Genomic DNA, 15,799 nt, shown 5'->3' on the forward strand with positions numbered 1-15,799 from the left:
AGTCCAACTACACTCCTCCATCATCAGTTCCTCTGTCCTTTTTCTTACTCCAGTTGTTGACATGTCCATAGCCACACTGGTATCTGGAATTGAAAATAGAATCTAACCAGCTCACCAATGAGTTTTTTTACTTACTTGAAATGATTTATTTAGTTGGAAGGAGGTATTCTTAATTTACTCATAAATAACCAATACAATCTCCCAACTTCTGTCTTTATTAACAATTATTCCAATTTCTATAATACTTCAAAAAATAGTCAGATCAGAGGAAACATCCAACTCAATAGTTTCATATTTTCTATCTCTGACAGCTGAATTTCATATTTTGTATGTTTTCCACAATAAATCAGCAAAGTTTTATTCAGGAATTTTGTAAGGTTTTGTGGCTTCTCCAAGTGAGAGAGAATAATTTATGGCTATAATTTATGAAATATCTCTACCAACGGTTGTCATAGACCAGTGCACACAGTACCTCATTCAGAAAGTTGGGAAATGGTTCAGAGAAGGAAGAGGATGAAATCCTACTGAGTTTATAAACTGGGGGATGGCAGGTGCCTTGGGACTGTAGCAAGTAAATGGTTTCAGGATTTAGAGGAAAATATAACTGTGAAGTTTGTTTAATAAGGAATGCTGGTGCATATGGAGCAAATACCATGTATCATTTGCTAGTATGATCTTCATTAAAAATAAAAAACTTATGAGATCAGGATTAGTCCCATTATTTTTGTGATGCTGAAGGTCAAATCCAAATGCTAGAAAGGTGTTTAAACACTGAGTACGTTTTAGCACTGGATTATACCTTCCTTAGTGTGTGTGTGTGTGTGTGTTTGTGTGTGTACATGTATGTGTTTGGGGGTACACATACATGTGTACACAGATATGAGTGGAGGCCAGACAACAATTGCATGTATTAATTGCATGTTTTAATCAGGTACCATCTCCCCCACCTTTGAGACTTTGGCATTGCTAATTAGGCTAAGATGGCTGATCAGTGAACTCCAGGGATCCACTTGTTTCTGTCTCTCCAGTAATGGGATTACAAGTGCACACTACCACCTACTAGTACTACTACTGCTACTACTACCTTCTTTTGCTTCTTTTTCTTCTTCTTCTTCTTCTTCTTCTTCTTCTTCTTCTTCTTCTTCTTCTTCTTCTTCTTCTTCTTCTTCTTCTTCTTCTTCTTCTTCTTCTTCTTCTTCTTCTTCTTCTTCTTCTTCTTCTTCTTCTTCTTCTCCTCCTCCTCCTCCTCCTCCTCCTCCTGCTTCTTCTTTTCCTCCTCCTCCTCATTTTTCTCTTCTTCCTTCCTTCTCCTCCTCCTTCTTCTTCTCTTTCTTCTTCTTTCTTATCTTTCTTCTTCTTCCTTGAGCTGTGAATCCAACTCAGATCTTTGTGTTTACAAAGCCAGTACTCTACTGACAGAGCTGTTCTCCAGCCTATTTTGTTATTTTGAGACAGGGTCTCATGTTGCTGTCTTTAACTTGCTATGTAGCCGGGACTGGTTTTGAACTCCTCATCTTCATAAGTGCTGAAATCACAGATATGCATAACTACACTCAGCCAAGCTCTCTGTCAGGTGATGAAACAGAAGCAAATATGAATTATTGATTGTTCAAAGTCACCGAGAAGAACAACAAGGAGACCAGGACCTAGGGTCTATATGTCACTAATATGATGCACATACACACTGTACTTATCATATCAAACAGAATTTTCCCTACAAATATCTGGACTATCTCCTAGGGATGACACTACTGAGACTCACTGCTTCAGGTAACTAACTCACAGAGTGCGTAGGTGGCACTCTGAGTGAGGAGATGGAAGCCAGCAGAAATGTGGAGGGGGAGGGGAGCGATATATGACCAACACTCGTTTGCTGGGTCTTGATGAGGAATCTGAACTACTTCCTAGAAACAAAGTCAACTTTCTAAAGTTCCTCTTGAAGATTACTTTCATTAATACCATCATCGGGATTATTGTTATTATTCTGCATTTGTTCACAGTGAAGCTCTGCTAAGACAACAAATGCATGATTGCCATGCACATGAACATCAGTGAGCAGATGAAGGGAATGTCCCCAAGCAAATACAAGTGACCTTTCTCAGATGCCATAAATAAATGACAGTCCATCAGAGAGACCAAGAAATGGCATGAAGGCAGGGGTTGCTGCCCCATACTAAGAGAACCTATGTCCATAACACATTCGATAAACTGTTAGAAAATAGAGTCCTGGATCTGATGCTGGGAAGGTTTCTTGTGTTCAGCATTCCTATGGTTTAAAAGTTAGCTGTGAGAGCCACAGATAAACTTGGCAGATAGTGGTAGTTATTAATTAAAATGACAGCACAGCAGTAACTCTCAGCCAAGAGTGTAGTAATACTCTTAATGTCCCTTGTGTTCTAGTTTGGTTCTAGAAAAAAAAATGACCTTTATGTGACAGATCAACTTGATTAGAGAGTGTATAAACAAGTTTCATTATGATTTGCTATTTGGCAGTTGAATATTTACGTCTTCCTGTGGCTATTTTTGTTGTTATTGTTACTGTTGATATTCAGTTGCATGTCATGTGGTATTTGTTTCCATTGCTATTCAGATTATCTGATCATGGTGTCTCCCCTGCCACAGCCAAACTTTAGGCAGAGCTCGGGCAATCTGAGGAAGTGGGGGAGGAAGGATCGTTGGAGCCAGAGGGGTCAAGACACCACCAGAACATGGCCCACAGAATCAACTAAGCAGGGCTCATAGGACTGGCAGAGACTGGAGTGATAGTCACAAAGCCTGTGTGTGTCTGAACTAGGTCCTCTACATATATGTTATGGTTGTGTAGCTTGGTGTTCTTGTGGGACTCCTGAGAGTAGGAGTATCTCTGATTCTTTCGTCTGTTTTTGGAAGCCTTTTTTGGGGGTTGCCCTATTCAGCCTTGATATGAGAGGATGTGCCTTGTCTTACTGTAACTTGTTATGCTGTGTCTGGTTGATATCCCCAGGAGGCCTGCTCCTTTCTTAAAGATAATGGAGGAGGAGTGGACCTGGGAGAGAAGGAAGATGGGATGGGAAGGGACTTGGAGGAGAGGAGGGAGGGGAAACTGTGGTTGGGATGCAATCTGTGAGAAATAAATAAATAAATAAATTTAAAAATAAAAAGAAAGAAATAAGAAATTTAAAACTGCAAAGAAAAAGGAATCAACTGAAATACATTTTGCTTTCTTTTCCCCCTTCACATTCTTTGAGAGGTGAATACAGATATCTTTTTCTCTTCCCATACAACGATCAAATGAAGTCTAACTTGGACAATCTTTAGGACAAGGCCTCTCACTTCAAGTCTGATGGATCAGCTTCTTAATGTATGATCTCCTTAAAGTATTGCCAATGGTTGTTCTTTCCTCTTCCTTTCTTCCTTCTTTCCTTGCTTCCTTCCTTTCTTTTTCTTTCTTTCTTTTTTTTTGCATTTCAGGTTTTTTTTCTCCAAGGGATTGGGGTTCAGAATTGAGTCTACAGTGCCTTCTGAAGTGGGAATTGTGATGTCATTTAGGCTCGTAGGGCAACGAGAGGCTCAGTCGAGCTAGGGGACCTTTCTAGACAGCTTCCTCACAGGGCAGTAGGCAGGCATCTGGAGCCCACGGTGGCTATGGGGGGGGGCTCAGTTCCTTATCATGGAACTGATGGCACACAACATGGGTGATACTTTCCTCAGAGCAGGTGGTGGACAGTAGAGAACAAGAAAGTTCACAGTGTCTTTCTGGACTTAGTGTCGGAAATTCAAGCTGTTTTTTCTACCATCCTCTATCTGTTAAAGCAATTGGTGGGAGTCAGAAAACACAGTCCCTGATCAAGTACAGGGAGACTATGTAGTCCATTTTGGAGCAAGGCTATTAACAAAATCATGAGCCATGATTTAATTCATCATCCTCCCAGATCAAACCTAAGCATAATGCTTCTATCAAGGAGTGTGACCTCCTCTCCTCTCCCCCATAGGATGTGACTTCTGGGACAATTAGAAATGAAGGGGCTGAGAAAGGTCAGTCCAGTGTGCCAACTTTCACCCTTTATGTATGTTTTTATTGTGGCCTTTCAAATCATTTAGTGGTACATGTAGCTTTTCCAAATCACTTAATAGTAGATGTAGGGAAATAGAATATGTAGGTCTAAGCACCTCAAGGAAGTATAAGACAGGATAGAAAAATGTTTTTATAGGCATTACTATCTTTTATAATCCTGTTTCTGAGATATATTGTAATCGATACAAAACCATTTTCTAAACACAGGAAGGTTAAACAGAGGCCACTGTCAAATTGAAATCAGACTAAGTTATCTCTTTACTACCATAATAAAAGTTATAACGCATATGTATAAAAGTCTCACCCACTTTTTTAAGCCATGGAAACTAGTATAATAAAAAAACTTTAGAGCCTTCAGAGTAGTTCCAAGCAAATATTTAATAAATCAGCAGATTAATACTCACCTCATTAGTGTGTAGCATGCTCCATTTAGCACCCAGGTGGAATATACTGTCTTGAACTGAATTTTAATGATTTCACTTTTGTTAACTCTAAGTCACCAAGGAGACTGTGTTCTCATCAGAGGGCAAATAGAATGTATGTTTTAGTTCCCCATAGTGCCTGAAATACAATGGTTCTTTCATAGATGGTAAAAACGGATGGCGCTGAGTGCCTGCTGACTAGGTTTTGTGATTGCCATTTCTCAGTCACTCTGGAGCCATGATGAAAGTGGAAGCTCATGCTGTTATAGTATGTGTGTGTGAGAGAGACATCACGTTAATGGAACGTTACTGTCAATGAATGGTGTGAGCATCACCTCTCAAGTTGTCATAGTTTTTATGGAGATTTTGTTACACTGGATAATAGCAGTGGGGGTGTACAACAGGAGGCAGCGAAGGAAAGAAACAGGAATGGAGGTACAGACAGAGAAATTTCTTTTTATTAACGTATACCTTTCAATCTTCTAGATATTCAGGGCTTGAACATAATAAATAAGTGCACTAGAAATATAACAAATCCTAACTCACATGATAAAACTAAAGTTATAGCTATGATCAACTATTTTTGTGGATCTTTAGATATGTGGATCTCAAAAATAAATGCAACAGTGATGAAATAAATATATTGCAAAATGCACTTTTTAAAAAATGGCTAAAACATACAAAGAAGGCATGTGCATTGGCCCAGCCAATTTTATTTGGCTTTAGACTTAGCATTTGCATGTGATCACTAGGTAGATACATCAAACAAAGTAGCTCAACTTTTCTGAAGTTTTTCAAAAACCTAGAAAACATAATGGTTGTTCATATACACAAAATGTGCTTATTCAACAAGGAGTCCTGCTGATTTTAAAATCACTTTTATTTAAAGTTCTGAAGACAGGGCTGGAGAGATGGCTCAGAGGGCTGCTCTTCCAGAGGTCCCAAGTTCGATTCCCAGCAACCACATGGCGGCTCACAGCCATCTGTAATGAGATCTGGTGCCCTCTTCTGGCCTATGTGTCCATTATATAGTTCTCTTCAATCCCAGGGCTAGAGGCCATTGTACCATTTTTCAGTTCAAGTCTATAAGGCATGTAGAACAAACTATCATTTAAGTCTCACTGACTGGTTGAATATCCATGCTGAGCCCCAACTATTCATTTCAAAGCTTTCATTCCTGGTTCAATTTTTCCCACTATTCATCAATAACGTGAGTTCTTAGTGGTATGCGTTGTAGGTGATGTAATAGCTTTTCAGGAAGGGTGTTGATATTTTGGAGGTGGAAGTGACAGATTAGCCTTTACTCTGACATTCATATGAACCCATGGGGGTCATAGTGTGAGTAGCAAAAAATTCATGAACAAAAAGCTGGGGCTCCTGGTGCCTGACATGACCTGTGTTTCTTTCTGCCATCCATGTACCTGCAGCTGTGACCAGGTCATCCACCATGCTACAGTAGGCTGGTCCTTGGTCACCGTTGTGGACCATATCTTCTTCCTTTTCTCTCCTCCTGCTGCATCTCCCCTCACACCATCTTTTATTATCGTCCCTGCACTGCAAGGGTTGATAGTTACTTCCTGCTCTTGTTAATGTACAGGCAGCATCTCTATATAGCTTTTAAAGACCTTCTAAAGCTGTCTTATCTTTGAAATACTGTCTCTGTGAAATTCACTTTCCCCCCAAGGTCTAGAGCAGTTTGTATTTCCCTGACAGGGTCCTGAATTATAACAGCATTGTAAATAGCCAGCTGCTAACATCAAAAAGAAGAACTTTTGCTAGGCTTATTTATACCTAGAACATCTCTACATTTTCCATCCTTGGCCACTTTCACATCAAGTACAGAGCTCTTTGTGATCTTAACTAGTGCTGGGAGCCAAACACACAGAAGTGTGAGAGCTTAGGAAAATGCAGTGGGCATTCCTGGAACGGAATCAGTCTCTCTGTCCTCTTGTAAGTGGGTACTGAGTACCTTGTACCTTTCAGGCATTGGAACCCACATCACATGAAGAGCAGACTACATTTGGACCTCATCGCCAGCGTTTCCCAGGCAACAGACAAATATAACACAGCTGAAGCCTTGCTTCACAGGCTCTGGCTTTTAGTATAATGACATGGAAAGCATTCCCAAGGCCTTGCATATCTGCCCAGGCAGAAATCCCAAGAGTTTCTCTGAATGTCTCAGCTCAGGAAGAAGTGAATTTGTTCCTTAGAGTTGCATGAGATTCCTGCTGTGGGTGATTGGGGTGGCCAAGGGCACAGAACTGAATACAATATTCCAAGTTGAAGGCCAATGGGCCAAAGAAAATAGGAAACAGACAACAAAGGGCCAGACACAGGACATGTAGTCAGTGTAAGTAAGATAAATCCTTTTAAATTCAACTTCTTATTCAGACAAAAGTGCAAATGAGCAAGAGGAACTGTGGTAATAAACTCAAAACTGATTTCTGAGTTGATGGCAGAGGCAAAATGCAGACCATTTGGCAGGCAGTTGAGAAAACTCAACCAGAAGAAGAACAAACAGGCTACAGGACCTGCTTTGACCAGCTTCGGGTGGAGAGGAGACAATGCAGTGAGCTTTGCATTCTCTTGTCCTACTTGAGAGCAGCTAACTGGGCCTTGGGCCTCTTGGTTCTTGTGAAGACTAAAAATGAACTTACATATGTAAACCACCTGATTCTTACAACCTAGTGAAATAGTCTATAATGCCTGATACACTTCCAGCCACATTTTCCCTTATCAAAGTCTACAATGGAACTTAACATGTCAATCACTTACTCAGTAGTTCAAAAATCATTTAAAATATTTTATGATGATATTAACTACACAGAATCATTTTATTTTTGAGGCACTGTCTCCTATAGCCCAGACCACCTCAAACTCACTGTGTCACTGAGGCTGGTCTTGAATTTATGATCATTCTGCCTATAACCCCAAGTGCTAGAATTACAGGCACATAGGGGACTAGATTTTTTTTGTTCCAAGACAGGGTTTCTCTGTGTCACAGTCCTGGCTGTCCTGGAACTCACTTTGTAGGTCAGGTTGTCCTTGAACTCATAGAGATCTTCCTCACTCTGCTGGGATTAAAGACATGCACCACCGCCACCTGGCAGGGACTAGATTTTAAAAACCAATTTTACAAAATAAAAGAGTGGGGAGGATTAGAGTTGAAGCCTCAATCTAAGGAATTTTGACTACCCATCCTTTGGAGGTCATGTTTGCTTGTTACATGTATTTAAGTGTTGATCTAGACATGCATTCACTTAGGTGTCACCCCATATATACTGGGCTCTCATCTGGTCTGATTCAAGAGAGCTAAGTAAGACATGATGCCAACAGTCAAAAGGCTCTTAGTTTGGGGGCAAGTTGGAAATGAGATTAAACAATATGATGGGTCAGAGATAACAAAGACATAAGAGCAGAAAACTCATCCATTCATCTGTTAGTTCATGCAACAAACATTTTTCAATTTACATATTGTGTGCAAAACACCAATAAAGTATTGGAATGTAACTACAAATAAGATGGGTAACCCTTGATCTCTTGGACCCATTTTGACTCTGCTTGTTACAATTATGAAGAAGGGTTGAATTGAGACTTTAAGAATGAGAAATAGCTAGGCACGTAGATGCACATCTTCAACCCTAGCACTTGGGAAGTCAAGACTTGTAGGTCTCTGTGAGTTCAAAGACAGCCTAGTCTACATAGTGAATTTCAGGCCAGCCAATGCTGTATGGCGAGAACCTGTCTCAACAGAGGAAAAAGGAGTGAGGAATAGCAGTAGAGGCAAACAAGGGGAAGGGGCATTCCCAAGGGAATATCTCCTGTCCTAAGGAATCACAGCATCTCCCTAGAAGGGGAACTGATACCTAGCTTGGGGTGACCCCAATCTCATTCCCAAGTGGCCTCACCTTGGGTCCTTGCAAAAAAAAAACTTTGTTGTGGACTATGACTGTGTTTTTTTCTGTAAAGAATCTCTTCATACTCAGCTCTGGGGAACTTAACCTCCTCACGGGCAGCTGTAGATTCATGTTTTAGGACACTCGATTCTACTACCTTTTAACCAGGTTTACAAGGCATACAAAGGCATCTCCAGGTCTAACTTCAGATCTTTAATTTCAATCCTCGTTAATTTTTACATGGAGAGAGAGTGGTAGTGAGAGAGAAACAGAGAGAGGGAGGGGAGTGAGGGAGAGAGAGAGGGGGGAGAGAGTTAAGCTCAGGTATGATGGGCATGAATAATATCCATTTTGGCAATCATGTATGTGCATAAACAATATTAACACATTAGCCTATGCTATGAGTATGTAATATGTAATAACTTCAAGGACAATAAAACCCAAATTTCCCTACCAATATGGACTTGTGTCTTTCCAGTCTTTATCTGTTCTGAGACATTTCAATAGGCTACATGTGAGGTTTTCTATCATTTGCATTGCAGATAGCATCAAATTATACCTACTTTTCTCTATAGATTTACAAAATCAACACAACCAGTTCTGTCAATTTTAACCCCCCTTGCCTTTTCCTTTCTTGTGAATAAGTCAGGAAACTGGGGAGCTCTTCCTGCAGGTTCTTTCCTGGAGGTCCCTTCAAGCTAATCCGTGTCTTCTGCTGAGAGCACATCAAGATGGTCTTGCAGTGTAAGGTCATGAGAGGTCCCTGAGTCATGGTGGATGATAATGAGGAACAGCTTGACATTAGTCATCAGTCTGTTTTATTATGTTCTAATTCCTTCACAATCAGAGGCTCCCTGTAGGGCATGTCAATGTGACTCCTGACAGAAGAAGAGGGATTGTCACTAAATACCAAGATTCATTTTAGGACGCAAGCACTGACAAGTGGGGACCCCCACTGGCTGAAAAGAACTAGCTCTAGTTGGCTTCTAAACGAATAGGCAGCAGATGGTCTCGAGTGCTTTGGATCTGAAGGGTCTCAGAGACTCGTGGTTTCTGTGCTTGGTTGCCACTTGCAGTTTTGGAACAGGAGAGACTTCAGGAACCGGGTAGGGCTTTGGAGGTTATGTCTACCCTTGGTTCTGGCCACCCCATCTTTCTTCCTGCCTCACCACAGTGTGAGCAGTTCCTGTGACATACTGCTGCCATCGTGAATTCTGCCATGCCTTTCTACTGCGAGGGCCCCAAACCCCAGAAACTACGAGCCCCAACAAACATGTTCTCTTTTAATGTGCTTCTGTCCGGTATATTGGTCACCGTGACACAAAAGTATCCAGACACGCTGCTGTAGAGTGGCCTTCTGCCTGGCAACTTGGTTAGCATCTGAGCGGGAAATGAAGACTACTGGAGTTAGTTACGTGCCATTAAAACTCAGATGATAGGTTTACCTTGGAGACTTGAACTGCAGTCCTTCAAAGCATTGTTGCACCTGAACACTGTGTAGCTGAGACTCCGAGTCATGTGAGCTGTGAGACCTAATTCTAATGCAATGCTAACCTGTCTTGGTTTGAGACTGGGACACCTAAAGGATTGTATCACCCATCCAGTGGTCTTGGTATAGAACACAACTGGCTAATGATGTCTCAGAATATATACCTCTGTGTTGTTTTTTACCTGTAAAAAATGTATACTTTGTTAAGAATACTGAAAATTGGGCCAGGTGTGAGTTCAAGGCCAGCCTTGTCTATAGAACGAGTTCCAGGCCAGTCAGGGGTACATAGTGAGAACCTGTCTCAAAAAAAATCCTGTAAATTATTTGGAATAAGAGATATACCCAGTGGAAAAGAAGCTCAAATAGATTTAGATTTTTATGGAATTGAATCAGCCAAATCAAACACAGGCTTTCCTAAAGCTTCCAACTTCATAATGGAAAGTCATGCTCTCCTGAAGTTTGTTGTTTAATTATAATCCATGCCTTTTGCAGACATATTATGGGGTGGACTGAAAGGAAAATGTTAGACATGTCCACTTGTGGTTTCTATTGTGCTACTTTGCGGATTGCCAACCATATACTCTGAGTGGTCTGGTGGGTGTCATGGCAGGCTCAATGATGGTGCGTTCATGGGAGGCTGAACCCCTTCAGTAGCAAGGAGAAAAAGAAATAGAGCAGATATGGATTACTGGGCAGATCTTCTGTCATGCGATTTCCTATAAGCTCACCATGTTAATCCTAACCAAAATGAACTTCATTGTCCTCACTAGAAAGGAACTTATGTAACATCTAAAAATGGAACTTCCAAGATTTAATTCTGAAGAGAACTTCTGTCCCCCCCCCTCTTTTTTTTAAAACAGGTCTAACTGGTCCCAAAGGAGAGAAAGGCAATCCAGGCATTGGGACTCAAGGTCCAAGAGGCCCCCCTGGACCAGCAGGTAAACCTTTCTACCTAACATAAATTATAGTATATACATCTTTACGATCACTTTTAGGTGAAGAAAAAAGCCGTGTTCCACCCTTGTGTCAACAGGAATAACTATGTTTTCTCATTTATTTTATTGCAAGGTCAATGCACTGGTTGCAGTCCACCCATGATGTCAGCCTTAAAAGTTACAGCACATTCGGGTTCATTTCCATTGAATGAGTTAGTCAAGGTTCTAGTAACATATAAGCCCCCCCCCAGAGCTTGGTGATACAATGAAACTTTATTACATTTGCATACTTGCATGTGTGAGGTAAATACTCCCCCATGTTGAACCACGTGATGCGCATCATGAGTTATGCACCCTCCAAGAAAAGGGTGAAGAGGGCCCACCAATCTCAATTTCCTAAACATGGTGACACCTCCTAGCTGGAACTAGTCACACATCCTCAGCTGAACTGTAAGGGAGGCATGAAATCCAGAGAAACACAAGGGAATCTGGAGATCATTGGGAGTTCTTGCTGTGCTTGTCTTGCCAAATGAGCTGTGTGCAAGTTTTGGGTTCTGAGTACAATATCATGTTTTTCAAATTATCTCCAGATGAACTGAGTTGTCACCGGAAACATGAGCTTGTGTCCTGTTGTATTTACAACCCAAGTCTTAGCCTTATTGAGTTGAATGAACACAGATTTTTCTTTTCAATGCAACAGTAATTATGGATTATTTCTCCAAGCAATAATCTAAAATCAATAGGTCCATTGTGATTGTAAGTACTTTTACTCCTGGAGGTTGTGTGAGGAACTGAAATCGTGGGTTACACAGGTTTGGTGATTCGTGAGAACTGACAGGCTGAAACTGAATGTACTTGTAGAATTCATATTACTCAAACAGCAAGTGGTACTTGTGTCTATGTCTCATTTCCATGTGAGTTGAGCGGGATTTTAGCTCTTTATGGCTTTCATATTTCATATATATACGTAATTTGTTTTGGTCAAATCCATCTCCATTCCCTCTCAGATTCCTGCCCTATCTGCCTCCTATACACCACTTTTCCTCCAATTTCATGTGTTCTTCAGAAAAAAAAAAAAAACACTTGGTTCAGTTGGTGTTGCCTCCATGTATACAGAGAAGGATAATCTACTAAACTTTGGGGAGCCTCTCAGGGATCACTTCCCTGAAGAAAACTGACTTCTCTCAAAGCAGCCATGAGTTTCCAATAGCTCCTCAGCTAGGGGTGGTACTTCTGGAGCCCCTTCCTCCCTCTGTGTCATTGAATGGTTTTATTTCTAGCTGAAGAATCCCGTTTAAATTAAGGAAAGCCAAGCCTAAAATTCAATAGCCATGCAAAACAAAACAAAAAAAACCCAAATCCAACAAATCTCATAAATTCAAAAAAAATTTAATCACCCCTTTTTTCCATTCAAAGTTCTTAATTGATGCAAGATGGCCTAAAGAAGTTAGACTAATGCACTGGGTTCAGTTAACTACTTTCCATTTGTCATTTCCAGAATAATGTTTTTAGACCTAGACTAATTTAGTTAGCTGAAACCATAAGCCAGTACTGATTCACGCAACAATTTTAGCTTTACGAGATTGTGATTTGAATGTATTCATGTATGTGTACATAACGTGCATGCCTACACATTGGATTCAGGAGGAGCTGTGTTGGGAAACGAGCTCCATTGAGAAAATGAACTTTTTTGAGGATGGCCTACTCCTTTCCCTTTAAAGCCCAAGAGGACATAGAGAAGAACACAGTCTGCTCCCTAATGCTGCAGCTGATTATAAGCACTGTCTTTGAGGGGAATATGTGAATATGGTATGACCCTTTGCTCAGGGTCTCAACTTTAGAACAAAGAACACAATGAGTAGAACCGTTCAATCTCCTAATTGTTACATCTTTTAAAGTTAAGTCACTTCACGGTGGTCTCAAAACTCACTATTGTTGTAAATGACAAAGTCTTCGTCTTTGGCTGCTTCATAGGACCTTCAGGGGAAAGTCGTCCTGGCAGTCCTGGGCCACCTGGCTCTCCTGGACCAAGAGGTCCCCCAGGTCATCTGGGAGTTCCGGGACCACAAGGTCCTTCTGGCCAGCCTGGATATTGCGACCCCTCATCATGTTCTGCCTACGGTGTTGGAGGTAAGTCCAGCCTCTTCTGAGCTTTGCAGAATTATACAGCGGTTACTACTAACCTGTGGAGGGGCTGAAAATCAATGGTTAGGAGAGGACAGCAAAGCTTGGCCTCCTCATACCCTTACGTTATCTTCTGTAAAGTGCAGTTTACTGTTGAGTCTACTTAAATCCCCTAGTGGGAGACTCAAATAACGCCATATCCAAGTTTCCTTTGCTTCTAAATATTGACCCCTGGGCTAGGGATATAGCATAGTAGAATATTTGCAAAATGGGAACTCAAATATTCTTGGCCTCCTATTAGGCCATTTGTTTGAACATTTTAGTATCCTCCATGCTTTTCCTCTCATGGTGTAGCCTGTGAAATTCCACTCTTAGTTTTAGACCTTCCTCATAATAAGCAAGGCCTCCCATGATTCTTTTAGAGGACATCCTTCCCATCACATGACAAGGAAGGTCTTAAGAATAAAAGTAACCATGTTGTCTTTGCTTCATCTCTAAGCCTAGACCGAGAAGCTGAGAGATGAAACTTCCCACAAATGGCAACAGTCCTCCTGCTCACACCAAGGCCACTTTAAATCATCAGGAGAGAGGTTCTGAGACAGCTTAAGTCAGTGCACAGATTAGTCAGTGAATGAACATTTTTCTGCTCTGAGAGAAATTTAACCTTAGTTGCCTGAGAAATTGGTCAAAGTTTTGTTGATGTATTTTTCTCTGTTCATCTTTCCCCTCCTTGCCCTCTTAAATCTGTCCCCTGTCCCTTAAGATCTCATCCCATATAATGACTACCAGCACTGAAGTGTCAGTTTCGCACTTGGGTTGCCTTGGCCTGGGCATTTGGCTGTGGATACAGAACTGGTTCACCACCACCACTACTAAGCTCTTGCCCGTAACCATAGTCACCTCTTTCTTGCCTCCATTGCCTCCCCGCCTCACCATGTTCAAGTCCCCTGCCTGCCCTGCTCCAAACATGATGGAGTGATAACATCAAAATGTAACAAAGACAGACAGGTCAACTGTAATAGAAACTGATCCACCCCCCCCCTGCGAGTCAGCCTGAATGGAGCTCTGTGACTGTCCAGCAAGGCTTCATCCCACCCTCCTCTATGCTAAGGCTTACTTAACTGTATGTCTCGTTCTTATCCCGGACAAGATGAGCACCTTCCCTCCTGCCTTGGCCTTCTTCTCTTAATCACCCTCTTCCCCCTCTCCCCCGGTGATGGACTCGTAACACACGATTGGGTTTTTAATTTTGTATCTTCTTTTATCCATCTACTTCATTTCAGGGTTTCTTTTGTAAATAAAACACACAATATTTAAGCAATTGGCCACAATTCTAGTTTTCTAACATTTTTCTCCCCTAGCTTGTCCTTCCTTTCCTCTTTTTTTACTAACTATGAAGTCCCGTGGGGAGGTGACATAGTGGGCCTCTCTCCTCCCACAGAGCACCTCTGTGGTTTACTGACCAAATCTGTGTCTCTAAGGACTCGGAGAGGGGAGACTATCCATTTATGGTTCCTGGGTCCCATCAGGTCCCCACCCCCACTTTTCCTCTTTAGTGTCCCATCCGGATCAGCCAGAGTTCACACCGGTCCAGGATGAGCAGGAAGCCATGGATCTGTGGGGCTCAAGCATCTGATGACCTCAGGACTCATGAAACGCAGTGGCAGCCCTCTTCTGGAGCTTTACTTACAAAATGTTGTCACGTGGTCTGCATGCTACTTTGCAGGGGGAGGCAGGGCTCCTGTCATCAGCCATTGGTTCCTTTTTGGTTAGCATTAATTATTGTTTTTAAAAAAACTGTATTTTAAACCATCCCTTTTTGTGACACAGTTGAAATGTTGTCCCTCTGCTGTTTAAATTGCATGCCAGATAATTTGGTCTTCTTCCAAAGAAGAGTGCTGAGAGAGGAATTGAAAAGGTTAAATTGAACTCCAGAATCTCTTCTCTGTTAGATCATTTCAGTTTTAAAATAAATAAGAGAGGCGTGCTTACACTGGAGGGAATCGGGGCCCCAGTAGCAAAAGATCCAATGTGGAGATTAACTGATTGTGCTACTTACCCATACCCATGGCAATGACCTTGCTGATAATTAAAATACCACCATTGTTGAGGAGACTACCTCTTTTTTGTTTAAATTGGTCTGTCCAGTTCTTAGATCACTCAGTAGCTGGGTTCACGGGTATTCAGAAATAAGAGCTAGATTATAGCCTTTCTGGATTTGATAATTAAATAAATAGATTTTGCTTCCCAGGAGTTTTTGGTCCATGTAAAGTAATGACTTCTACCAGCTCTGATGCAAAAGAGACTCATTTTTTTTTATAAATAATTTGTCCAGCAGTGTGTTTGAGGGCTTGCCTCCCCTTGACTACAGGGATTGCTTTGTAAATGCAGATATGTTTTTGAAGACTTGTTTTTATTCCTTTTTTATAAGCAAATAAAAAACTTAAAACAATACGTGTGTGATTGCCTTTATTGTACTTCTGAATATCACCTTCAACTTTTGTGGTCCTAGTAGAGTGTCCACATGAAAAGGAACATCTGTGGCCCTACAGATAAGCATTTTATTATTTTTTTTTTTCGTTTTTTCGAGACAGGGCTTCTCTGTGGCTTTGGAGGCTGTCCTGGAACTAGCTCTTGTAGACCAGGCTGGTCTCGAACTCACAAAGATCCGCCTGCCTCTGCCTCCCGAGTGCTGGGATTAAAGGCGTGCGCCACCAACGCCCGGCTCAGATAAGCATTTTAACTCTCATTCCTTCATGACTTCATCTTCAGTGGAGTAGAAAGCTTACCAGAGCTAATGGCTCACACAAAAGGCCCGACATCATTTTAATATCATTTATTATTTATAGTTTAGCAGGCAAGGAAAGCAACACAAATGT

At 41.4% G+C, this 15,799-nt stretch overlaps 1 protein-coding gene across 3 annotated transcripts in view; it reads left to right on the forward strand.

Annotated features, from left to right (window-relative positions):
- The window catches only part of Col14a1 (collagen type XIV alpha 1 chain), a 196,317-nt gene extending 180,945 nt beyond the window's left edge, over positions 1–15,372 (forward strand). For 2 of the 3 annotated variants that reach the window (XM_040730423.1, XM_040730424.1), the window contains exons 46-48: positions 10,722–10,799; positions 12,771–12,926; positions 14,477–15,372. In XM_040730423.1, the coding sequence (XP_040586357.1) occupies positions 10,722–10,799; positions 12,771–12,926; positions 14,477–14,556 (314 nt within the window). In that variant the 3' untranslated portion in view covers positions 14,557–15,372. Of the gene's footprint in view, positions 1–10,721; positions 10,800–12,770; positions 12,927–13,683 lie in introns of all 3 variants that reach the window. The other variant, XM_040730425.1, reaches the window with a different exon arrangement.
- The last annotated feature ends 427 nt before the right edge of the window (positions 15,373–15,799 follow it).

The sequence above is a fragment of the Mesocricetus auratus genome, unplaced genomic scaffold (genome assembly GCF_017639785.1).
Source record: "Mesocricetus auratus isolate SY011 unplaced genomic scaffold, BCM_Maur_2.0 Super-Scaffold_100023, whole genome shotgun sequence".
In the NCBI taxonomy this organism is placed as follows: domain Eukaryota; kingdom Metazoa; phylum Chordata; class Mammalia; order Rodentia; family Cricetidae; genus Mesocricetus; species Mesocricetus auratus.